Below are 12,835 nucleotides of genomic sequence, written 5' to 3'. Positions count from 1 at the left end.
CGGGTTACTGCAATAAGATGTAGGAAATGAATGCTATACAAATTCCACTGGGGAGACCATGACAGCGTTTAAATTGCACCCGGACAACCACCTAACATTTAATTTTACTGCCAATTTGAAATACACAGGACAGTTAAAAATGTTTACAAAATCTAAAATGTATAAAAAGAAATGTTTGATCCTTTGTCAGAGACATATTTCTATTACAGAGAACTAAATCTCCCTGCTGTGAAAACTAAAAGATAAAAGGAGCCCATGCATTATTAGATGCAATTGACCTGTGACTTCTACATATATACAGTTCATGAACAAGACACTTTTTAAGAGTCATACACATATTTAAGTATACTTTCATTTGAAAAATTGAAGGTTTTCATCTTCTAAAAAGAGGAGCTTGAAAAAGAACTAAAAAAAAAGAAAGCAAAGGAAAATTTAGCAGTTTAAAAAGAGTGAAGGGGCCTAAATGTTAGTATTCCAAGGCATTTCCGTTTGGCCATTTCATTTGGTGGGATATGGTGTTCAAGTGAACCATGAGGTATAAAATAAATAGCATAGCCTCTTGAGCAGTCCCATAACATAATCAGAAAGGCAGTAGACTGTATAGGAAACCTTACTTTGAGTCCCCATGTCCTAGTCACAAATAGTCTAGGGAGGGCATTGCCTTCCAATGTACCTTGGGGAAATGATGGTGCCATGTTTTCTTCCCTTCTTCTGCCCAGAACTCCTCCTTGGCTTCACAGAAAACATTATTTCACAAAACTCTGCACTCCCTAATCTCTTGGGACAATTTTTCTAATATTTGAACTGTTGATACTAAACACAAACTGTTTGATTTATATTGTCCTTTTATTTCTGCACTTGGTGGATGGCACTGAAAAAAACCCCATCTAAGTACCTTTTTGTTAATCGATATACAGCTATCACATTCAGCCTGTCTGCAGGGAAACAAACAGGAAAAGCTTCTAGTATTGTCATACAAATATATATTTGAAATCAACTCTTTATTATTGTTTGGAATAACATGGTGTGGGTGGATTTCTGCCAGTCAAAGACTGGGTCACGCCCCTACAGCCTGTGTCTTAGAATAGGAGGGAGGGGAAGCCTCCATCAATCTAGATCTAAAAGATGCCCCTATTGTGTTTAGCTGGCTAGTGGGCATAGAGGAGGAGGGAGGTAGTGGACTATCATTTACCACTTCGTATACACCAACATTTGTGACTATTGTCACATAGGCTACTTGGATGTGATAGGGAGGAAAACTCTGCCTAGAAACACACTGTAAACTGAGCATGAGATAACACTGCTCTGCAAATTTCTTAGCTGAATTAGGGACATGAACAGTAGATGGAGATAGAGAACAGCAGGAACAACCAGTTTTTTTCAGAATACAGAAAACAAATCTCAGTGATTAGGCAAGTATGAAAAGCATGTAATACACCATTTATTGATAGTTGTTTATGATGCGAGTTTAGTGACACTTTAAAATGTGTGTATAATGCAGAAGAAGCTATCAAAATATAGTTATTAATTTTAAGTAATTATGTCTATGCAGCAGATGCCTATTTTCTCAACAGTTAAGGTTGTATTACAATGGAGCATCTCTGCATAGTTGCCTCTCCTGGGCTCCACTCCACTTTCATACAATCATATTGGTGAAGAACGCTTTTTTAATGTTGTTTAAAATGAAATACATGACTTTTGAAGATGGAAAATAATTACTCTATTTACCACTTTGGACACAGAGACCAGATGAGACAACTTTATGAAGATGAATAGTAAAGAGCTGGGCTGAGTAGAGAGAGGAACCACTAAGACATTAAAGGAGAAGTAGGGCCAAAGCTCTTTTGCCCTTCTCCTGTGTATCACTTCATTCTGCACTCCTGTGCCCAGTATTCAGCCAACAGCTGGCTAAAGTCCGCTGCGGTTGACGTCACTCAGCCAGTTCAGGCTTTATATCAATCCCAACTTTACAATCGTGATCCATCAAAGATGCCTGGACGATCAGCTGGCTCAGCCTCTCAGCGAGCCACTGGAGCCTGAGCCAGCCACTCCCAGCCCCTGCACAGCCCGGGAAACCCAATGAGGGGTCAGAGACTCTCTGCAGACTGAATGAAAAGAACTGTAACAGCATTTTTTTGATCGCTCATTTCTCAGTGTAGAGACAGCGGAGGACAGTTGCAGACATCTAGGGGAGTATGATTGTTATTTTTGATTCCTGAACTTCTCTTTTAATCTCACAACATGCATCAAGAAGGCAGGGTGCTGCTTATGACCAGAAGTCCTGAAAGACTGTTTATTTTTTATATGATTATCAGAGCGTGTTACATTATTTGCTATATAGTGAGTAAACCCAGAGATTATGTATTGCTTACAGCAGACTATGTCCAGTTTAAATGCCATTCTAGGAACATGCAGTATTCACATGTAATGTACATAGAACCTGGACAAACCGCAACAGTTCTCTGCAAAACTGTCGGAGCAGTCCACAGACAGAGCACAAATTATATATAGTTTGTCCTCAACAGAAGATCAGCTTAAGTCTTCTGCAGCGGTTTGCATATACAAAGCCAAAAGGGGAACTAAATAACCAGTCCACAAAAGTCAAACAATGACGCAGGAAGCTGTCTGTCACAAAGGAACAAATTATTTTATTGACTTACTTCCACATTATAAACTCTTAGCAATCCTGTAACTGGCTTGCTTACTAACTCCTCAACAAAAGCAATTTAATAAGCTACATAAGTGGTAACACACAAATGCCATGTTAGATTTCATGGTGGTTGCTGTCCGTCCGCAATCCACCCTGACATTGGTGAATCATGCTTGTTATTTTACAGACAGTAGTTAAATCCTTCTAAGGTGGGCACAAAGGAATACAGGAATCTTGCAAATCTAGCTCATATTGCTGCATACACATGGCCTTTCCACCTAACAAACATACTTCCATTATTTAACCATTAAATATTATTAGATTGTAAGCTCTTCTGAGCAGGGCCCTCTTAATCCTCTTGTATTTTACTGTATTGTAATTGTATTGTCTCCTTTTTATAATGTAAAGCGCTGTGTAAATTGCTGGCGCTATATAAATCCTGAATAATAATAATAATAATATAAAGCAAATATGCTGTTACAGTGTATGTTACCATACTTTTTTCTGTTTAAGTGTGTTTTTTAAAATCATACCTGGTTGGTCATACCAGTCACCTTTCTTCCTTGTTCTAAACTGAGCACAGAAGCTGATCTGTATTAGCCACCACACCCTGACCAATCACGAGCCTGCCTCTGGCATACACCCCCTCCCAATTACAGCCTACCTCTGGCACACACTCCCTCCCAATTACAGCCTACCTCTGGCACACACTCCCTCCCAATTACAGCCTACCCCTGGCACACACTCCCTCCCAATTACAGCCTACCCCTGGCACACACTCCCTCCCAATTACAGCCTACCCCTGGCACACACTCCCTTCCCAATTACAGCCTGCCTTTTGAATATGCCCCCTGATTGTGCACTTTCTTGGTAGCTTTCTCCTTCCTCAGTGGGCAGATTGATAGCAGTGAGAGCCATTGATGCTGGGCATAATTTAACCTAGAAGAGGCCAGTGGTGCAGGATACAGGATGATGCAGTGCCAGTGTGCAGAGGACAAGTACTGCTTGCCAGCTTTTTATTTATTAAATTTTTTTATACAGAAGTGATGTGGAGGCCGCATTTCAAAAAATAAGTGTTTAAAGCCACCCATGATACTTCACTTGCTGTTCATATTCAACAGTGCCTATGCATAGAGGTCACTGTAAGGCCTTTATTGCTCTCTCTCATGTCACAACTCTCTAGCCATCACCATAGTTCAATTGTGTAAAAATGAACTTTACCTTTAAAAATAGTATCCATGATGCCTGTGAACAGAAAGCTTGCACAGATGTGACCTTTTTATACCTTCTACTCTAGTTTGACTAGATCCATTTTCTCTTTCTGGTTTGCAGGCCTCAGTATGCCACAGGCCATCAGCTCAGTGTAGTGGGCTTCAGAACTGCCTGTACCAGCATAGGCTAGTAGAGGAGGTCACAAGCTGATGTGAAGTCAGTAGTGGAGCCAGCTGGGCCCAAATTGTTTAACAGGTTATCAGATATGCTGGAAATATATGCTCAACAACTATATAGGTCATAGAACCATGAATCAGACCTTTTACATGTCTTACCAGTTGGCTGCCTGCGTTGGTGGTAAATGTGTAATGCTCCACCTTTGTCGACCCTCGTCACCACTTGATGCTCCGAACTGTTGAAGCGATTAACACGAATCACACTAGTTTTCTGCTGGGCGTTGGCATGATCGGTATTTGTAGCATATAAATAATTCTCAAAAACTGTAAGGCCATACAAATGTTCAATCTAGGAATGAGAAAAGTCAAGAAAATAAATATTCTTAAAAAAAAAAAAAAAAAAAAAAAGTTAAAATAATGCTATATTTGTACTTACTGGGACTCATTTACCAACTGCCCTACAGCAACCAATAAGAATTAAGGCAAACACTAGGCCGTTGAAATAAACACACACACACACACACACACACACACACACTACAAGCACTGGTGTGCTGCAATGCCATTATGCACCTTTCCAATACATAAACGTTGCACTGCACTGAGGTAAATGCACCACAACATACTGCCATTGTGAGAGAGGACCCTTAAACTTTCATTCTTCAGTAGATATAATCAGATTGATTTTCTGAGGCAACCCAAAATACTGTTTCTGACACTGGTAAAGGAGTTCCTGCATAAGCTAAATAATGTATTATGCAGTATATGCCATATGGGCATAGACTTGCAGTGCAGCATCACTATCCTCCGTGGTGAGGTCAATAGAATTAAAAGAGAAGTATTGGATTTAAAAAAAAAAAAAAAAAAAAATATTATACTCATCTAAGTGGAGGTTTCCCACTGACCTAGCCTGGACTGGACCTATGACACCAGCCGACAGCTGGCTTTGGCCCACTGTGGGCTGAAACCGGCTGAGAATGAACTACACTCCTGTGATCCATAGGGGAAGTTTGCAAAGCTTTGGCCATACCTTTACTTTAAATTAATGGGTCATTCTACTAAATACAAACATTCAGGTTTGGCTAGAAGATGAAGAGTTAAAAAGAAATGCAGCGACATATATTGTGGGGCCCTGGCCTCACTAGGCTCCACTCAGACTGAAATATTACTTTGCGTGGACTGAATATGTTCTTAGATATACACTGCAATGTTTATGATTAGATATCAATAGTAAGGCTTCATTCACATGCCTGAAAACAAATGCATATACAAGTTTTTTTGTTTTTTTAATTACGGACATTCTCTGCATTAGGGTTAAACAGCAGCGGGAGCCATTGGCTGTCAAACAAATCCAGTGATGAGGCCAAGCACTTGCAATCCTTTTGAGTACATCACGGGACACAGCGTGAGGCTATTTACTACTTACTGTGTTATACTCCATCTCCAGGTGAATGGACACTGGTAGACCAAAGGACTTTAGACAGGAACTGATCCCTTACCTATACAACCCCTCCCAAACAGGAAGTTCTTCAGTTTTGCAGCAAGCACTTATTCCTCAAAAAGAGGGGAGAGACCTCTGTGTCCCGTGATATACTCAATGAAAAGGATTTTAACAGGTAAGTAAACATCCACTTGATAAAAATTTGTGAATGAATGCACTGAAGACCAAGTAGCAGCCTTAGAAATCTGAGCCACAGATACCGGATGGTGAAAAACCCAGGAGGTTCCTACATCCCTGGTAGAATGAGCTCTTAACCTGAAGGGAGGAACCTTACATTTAAGCCCTTGTACACACAGTTGGACATTCCGACAACAAAATCCATCAGATTTTTTCCGAAACTGGTGTTGCATACACACAGTCGGACAAAGTTATCGGAAAGTCCGATCGTTCGTAACGTGATGACGTTATTTTGTTACGACGGGACTACGTTCAGGCTAGTAGCCAATAGCTTTGGTCTAGGAATTTGATCTGAGCATGCGTTGCACTTTGTCCGATCGGAATTCTCTACAAACGATCGGACAAAGTCCGATCGGATCATGTTGTAGGAAAATTTTTAGATCCAGTTCTCAAATTTTTTTGGTCGGACATTCCGACGGAAAAAGTCAGATGAAGCTCACACACGGTCGGATTATCCGACAACACGGTCCAATCAGACATTTTCCATCTGAATGCCCGACCGTGTGTACAAGGGCTTAGACCGTAGGCCTGAATGACCAATTGAGGGACCTAATGAGCAATGGAAGCCTTGGAAGCTGCTTGCCCTTCTTGGGTCCTTCTGGTAAAACGAAAAAGGTCTGATCCTTGGATCTCCACAAATATAGACAAACAAACTCTAACTGCTCACACTACATCCAAGGAGTGGAGTCGTTTCTCTTACACCGAACGAGGCCGAGAGAAAAAAGAAAGCAAAAAAATGTCCTGATTCATATGAAAGGCCGACACCACCTTAGGTAAGAAGGATGGTACAGGTTGTAATACGACCCTGTCCTGATGGATCAAGTATGGTTCCCTGCGCGAAAGGGCCACCAACTCCGACACCCTTTTAGCCAAGGTGATGGCCATCAGGAAGGCTAGCTTGCGTGACAGCAAGACTAATGGAATTTTCTTGATAGGCTCAAATAGTTGTTTCTGTAACAGACAGTACCAGGTTTAAGTCGCAAGGACACATAGGTGACCCAATGGGGGAAGCAAATGAGTAACCCCCAGCATAAAGGTTCAGATCAGCGACTGGGAGGCTAAGGGCCTTTGGAAGAATACTGACAAGGCCGAAGTCTGACCCCTGATTGTACTAAACGAAAATCTGATTTCCACAGCCGACTGTAGATAAGAGAATTCTCCCAATCACATATTTCCGAGAATGCCATTTTCTGGCTTCACACCAAGAAACATAGGCTTTCCAGATCCTATAATAGATCTTCCTAGTGACCATTTTTCTGGTATTCACTAGAGTAAACACCAACGGTCCCGAGATGCCACAATGCTTTAACACCCTGGCTTAAATAGCCACACCACCAAATTTAGAGACTGTAAATTGGGGTGGAATATAGGACCATGAAACAGATCTGGGGCGGCGTGGAAGCGTCCACGGCCCGTCTATTGCCAATCTGATGATCTCTTGGAACCAGGGCCTTCTGTTCGAGGCTGGTGCCACCAGGATGAATGGAACCTCCTCTCTCCAAATCCTGAGCAACAAATGTGGAAGGAGAGGGATTGGGGGGAAAGTATAAACCCGTGAGAACTGGTTCCATGGAACCACTAGAGCTTCTGCTCCAATTGCCTGGGGATCCCTTGTTTGGGATACAAACTGCTGTAGCTTGTTGATTAACCTGGATGCCAATAGATCGAACTCTAGCCATCCCCAACGCTGGCAGATTTCCCAAAACACGTCCGGGTGTAGGGACCATTACCCATGGGCAGATCCGGCACATGTCCCTCCTCCTAAGTTGAACGGCTCCTGGTACCACTCTGGTGAAGGTATAGGCCACTGCAGTGACATTGTCGGACTGAACCCTGACGGGGCAGTCCTGAAACTCTGTCCAGGACCGTAGGGACAGACATACAGCTTGTAACTGCAGGATGCTGATGGGCAGGCTCTGCCCTTAACCATCTCCTCTGACCTGTGAGCCCCTCTAGGGTCGCTCTTCAGTCCAAGAGACTGTTATCTGTGGTCCGTACTCTCCAAGACACCGGAGGGGAGGCTCTTCCCTTTTGCAAGCTCCAATCCTGCAACCACTAGCTTAGGCTTAAATGTGCCCTAGGATTTAAGGAAATGGGGTAATTCAGGGCTTGTGCTCTCCTGTTCCAATTCGACAAGATGTCTTGTTGTATAGGCCTGGAATGGAATTGAGCATAGGGAACTGCTGAAGTAGGAAATACCTTTGCCTGGACTGTATAGAGGATAAGACCTAGATACTCTGAGCTGGTCTCAAGGCTGACTTTTTGGTATTTATGATACAGCCCATGTTTTCTAAATACCACACTTTGCAGGCTACACTGTGTTCCAGGGCCTGTAGTGAGTGACCTCTGAGCAGGAGGTCATCCAAGAATCCGAGCACCAAGATCCCCTGGATCCTTAAAAGACACAGTACAGGTGCTAGGATCTTTGTAAACACCCGAGGTGCTGTGGCAAGCCCAAAGGGCAGTGCCAAAAACTGTAAATTATATTCCTCTACTGCAAATTGCAGGAACCTCTGATGAAGCTGAAAGATGGGTATACGTGTAAATATGCATCCTTGATATCGATGGAGGCTAAGAAGTCTCCCATCTGGAGTGAGCCCAGCCATTACTGGATTCAGATGTTGGTTCTGAGGTTGAGGATGACAGGAACATAAGCCGAGAGAGAGGGAGAACACTGGTAGACAAATTGTCATTCATGTTCCCCCAGCCGCAGCGTATTGCCAATTTGTCTCCAGTGGTAATGATGATGCAATTTTTTACACCAAGGCCAATTCTTGCTTTCATCAAGAGTACGGTTACAGGGTTACGGTGGGAAGGCGCCACAGACACCGAAAGACCAAATTTTTCTGCACCTGTTTGACAGGTGCATATTATTGCAAGGTTTTACAGCAAGGCCAATTCTTTCTTTCATCAAGATTACCTCTATAGTGTTACGGGGGGGAAGGTGCCACCGACACTCAAAGACCAATTTTTACATAGCCATTACTTCTATCCAAAGTCAAAGTGACACCAGAATGTATTCAAAAAATCTCTAATCTTGTTCCCAGTGCATTACATTGTGGCCTCACCATACACACTGGCTCCCCAGCTGCTGCTGAGCAAAATAATGGCAGCTTCTAGGGAAAATGTAATTTTTTTGGGCTTTACAAATGCAATTCTTTCTGCAGCAGATTCTAGACATGGTACCGATCTGCCACTTTACATGTAGACTGAGGGGATCCCCAGACACTATATTGAAAGGAATTTTTATATTTCCACATCACTGCTCATTTAAAAATGTATTTTTCACAAACTTTTTTTTATTGATACATGTCCCGCGGGGCAGGACCCGGAACCCAGTTACTTTCATATAAGCCTTCAAAATGGGCACCTTTGATTTTTGACGTTTGGGTCCCATTGACTATAATGGGGTTTGTTAGTCGGGTCCGAAATTTCACGGTGTTCGAAAGTTCTGGTGCGAACCAAACAGAGGTCCGTTGGGCCCATCCCTACTCCTAAGTCCTTAACACAGGGGTCTCAAAATGGTGGCACCCCAGCTGTTGCGGAACTACAAGTCCCATCATGCCCCTGCCTGAGGGAGTCATGCCTGTGCCTTGCACTGCCTCATGGGACTTTTAGTTTTACAACAGCTGGAGGGCCACCAGTTTGAGACCCCTGCCTTAACATCTAGCTCTTCCCCTTCCTCAACCTATCCCCGCACCAAATTAGGTGGCTCAGGGAAGTGGGATCTGTCACTCTTTTTGCCACCTGCGGGGTGGAGGCAATCATGCCAGCAATCCTGTGCTCTAACCCGGCTAGGGCTTAGGACAGTTCATCCCTGGTGATAAAGGGTGAAGCAGGAACGTTGACTGTAGGCAAAATACCAGACAGGCGCAGCAACTCAGATTGCTGGAAGCCTCTGGGCTCTCAGGGGAAACACTAGGGTTTCGACTAGGCTGCTCGGGAGCTACTGACGACATAGGCGTGCCCTTCCCTTTAGTGTTAGCACCGCTACTCTTTTTTTAAGACATTGCAAGCCACAAAAAGGGAGTTTCAGGGTTTAGTATTTTACCCCAGAAGGGAGACCCTTTAATAGGGCTCACCAAGCCCCTATGCAACAATCCTGCTAAGCATTTAGCTTGCCAAACACCTGGTGACTCATGTGACCCGAGTAAGGAGGAATGAATTGCTAAAAGCAAAAGGTTTTCAGAGCCTGTACCACAGCTGTCCCCGGAAGTGGCGCATGTTAGCTACTCTCAGCTTAAATAAGATAGCTGTGTGCCGGGACACGCACGTGGTCACGGTCCTGAACGCAACTAATTTCCGTGCACCAACAAATTTTTGTGGCCGGACCATCCACAAGAAAGCAGCCAAGACAACAAGAAAGGTACTACTTACCCAAAACATCAACAGTCAGCCCAAAACTCCCACCTGCGATCACCGCAACACAGGTGTCCAGCCTTAGCTAGATTGACAGTTACACACATAGGGCATCCTAGAATAAGTAAACGAGGGTAGATTTCACTTACCCACCTGCCCAGTTGCAGGACAACCTTAGAAACTAAGAGCCCAATCTTCACCCATCACAGCGGGTTCCGTCACTGTACAGCACTCTGCAGGAATGCCTTAGATCTGTGGTGTCCAGGATTCCACTACGCAGGGTCCAGCGCCCAGAAGTCGCATTACAGGCAAAATATTGCCGGATCCTTGTGTCTTCTTTGCGAAGCTCGGGTACCATTTATCTAAGCATATAAGCCTGTTTCAAATGGATCTGATCGGTTAATCCCTTGATTCATTTAAGAACCGTGATGGGACTCCAGACCTAGTTCTCAAGAGCTCAAACAAAATGTGCCCATCCCCTTTGCAGACACTGGTAAAATACTGAAGTATTTCCAGTATAGGAGGGGTTAAATAGGTGATCACTTCCTATCTAAAGACCTTTGGTCTACCAGTGTCCATTTACCTGGAGATGGAGTATAACCCAGTAAGTAAGGAATAATAGCCTCACTCTGTGTCCTGTGATGTATGATAAAGAAACTGATTCAACAGCAAAGGGAGCCTATGGATGCAAACATTTCATCAACATGTGTTGTATACCTGATAGTCACACACGCATTTTTGCTCATTTTGTATTTATTGTATTGTTTTATCAACTCACATCATTAGTTCCAATTCTACACTTACATGCTATAACTTTTTACAATTGCATTGAATCTTTTATCAAGGGTTTATTACATGTATGAAATTTAAAAACATGTATTCAACATTTTTGTTAAGGTTGTATACTACCGGTATTAAACTTTTTTTTAACACCTACACTTTGCATTGAATCACTGCATGACCTAATACATATCATATGGTTATCCCATGTGTCCCACACCCTTTACGCATCTACTGTTTAGCGTGCACCTCATTCAAAGTCCCAACTTTTCCTCTTTTGCAACTAACAGGGATGGAGACGCTAGTCCCTGTGTGTCTCATTCAAAGTCCCAACCCCTCTTTCTTTAGATAAAGGAAACTAATTTCTGTTGTAAAAAAGTGCGAGGGATATTAAACCATATCAATCAAATCAACTTTCTGCAGGACAGAGTGGCCCAAATACGGAAAAATTTTAATTTGAGAATTTAAATTTCTGAAAGGTTATGGGCTACTGCACGCCAATTAACTTTGCTCTGTGATATTAAATATGCAAAACCACTGAAGATAATTAAGAACAATTTACACCTGAAATTAACAGAATTAATAGATTGAATCATACTAAAAAAAGTGAAAAGAAGCTCATGTACATAGTTACTTACTAGCAGCCCCTGAATGATGGTGTGTCTGTTCTTGCCTTCATAGTCTACCACTTCAATGTAGTCCAGGTAAGCATCTGCCCAGTAAACCAAACGATTCACTAGATCCAAGGTGATCCCATGTGGGAAGACAATTTTGCTGTCTACTAGCTTGGTTCTGTCCTGGCCATCCATATCGCATCTCTCTACTTTGGGGATTTGTCCATAATCCGTAAAGAAAACTTTCCTGTAAAAGAGTGGTTTTAAGGTTTCTTAAAATTTGTAAAGCTGGTTACAGATAGTAAACAATTTTGCTAATGCAAGATCCCTTTACTTCCACAGAAGACCAATTAGGTCACTTGTTAGGACAGCACCCATTAGATTTCTGTGGACCCACAAGACTCTACACACCTCACAATATAAGCAAATGAAGACCTGTATAGTGTAAACCACCTGTGCCATACATTCTTAATGGCCAAGATCCTGTTCAATTTGGTCCTAACAAAGAACTATTTAGTGTCACTGTGACCTTTATCCTACTACATCGGAAAAGAAGTTTAAGATCAAAAAAATATAAATCCCAAAAAACTATTTTACATGAGAAGAGGAGATCTGGTACAGTTAAAGGCATCCTTAATGGTTGGACTACTGTCCAAGCATCATATGTTATCAAACTGTGTGTACTGTAAATAGGTAAATGTATATATAGTAGAAGGAAGAAATTGGGTGTAGTTAACCAATATCAACTGCATGATGCATACAAAAGAGGCAACAAGAATCCTCGTGTGCACATTGAAAACCCATTTAGACCACAGGTTCTCCAACCATTGAAAAAGTTTTCCCAAGGGGATCCTTCTGCCAGGTTTGAGAGAGGGGTATTCCTGCTTGTTAAAGTGAACCTGTACCTGCCTACTGCTAGGAAAAGAAGCCAGCATACTGGACAGCTCTATAGGTGCACTCTCCCACATTCCCAATCTGCAGACAAAGCCCCAAGAAAATTATAGCTCTTCCAGGTGAAATGCATACAAGGATGCGACTCCATTTATTGTTTAGGGTCTGACCAAGGCCCAAGCAGTCACATGGGAGTGAAGCATTCTTGGGCCCCAAAAAGGTTTTCAGCTTTTAAAAAGTTATAACTTTAAAAAGACAACACTAAAAACTCACATTTTTTTCCATCAACCATTATACCACAGTTCCATTTTATTCTTTTCTTCCTTTTTGTCCAATGCACCACTAATAGTGTATTGGGAGCAGTAACTGTTATTTCTGACTGGTCACATGCTGTGCTCCATGCATACTATCATTCCCAGAGCATAGTTTTACTGCTACCCAACTGCTCCCCCTTAAAGTAGAACTACAGGCCAAA

At 42.5% G+C, this 12,835-nt stretch overlaps 1 protein-coding gene across 1 annotated transcript in view; it reads right to left on the bottom strand.

Moving 5' to 3' along the window:
* Positions 1-12,835, bottom strand: part of LRP1 (LDL receptor related protein 1) — a 475,004-nt gene that overhangs the window by 232,363 nt on the left and 229,806 nt on the right. The window contains 2 exon segments of the mRNA XM_077483570.1: positions 4,198-4,387; positions 11,494-11,716. Of these exon segments, the coding sequence (XP_077339696.1) occupies positions 4,198-4,387; positions 11,494-11,716 (413 nt within the window).

The sequence above is a fragment of the Lithobates pipiens genome, unplaced genomic scaffold (genome assembly GCF_037356315.1).
Source record: "Lithobates pipiens isolate NorthernLeopardFrog02 unplaced genomic scaffold, aLitPip1_a1.2 Scaffold_16, whole genome shotgun sequence".
NCBI classification, from domain to species: domain Eukaryota; kingdom Metazoa; phylum Chordata; class Amphibia; order Anura; family Ranidae; genus Lithobates; species Lithobates pipiens.
This window is presented reverse-complemented; position numbering and strand designations above follow the sequence as displayed.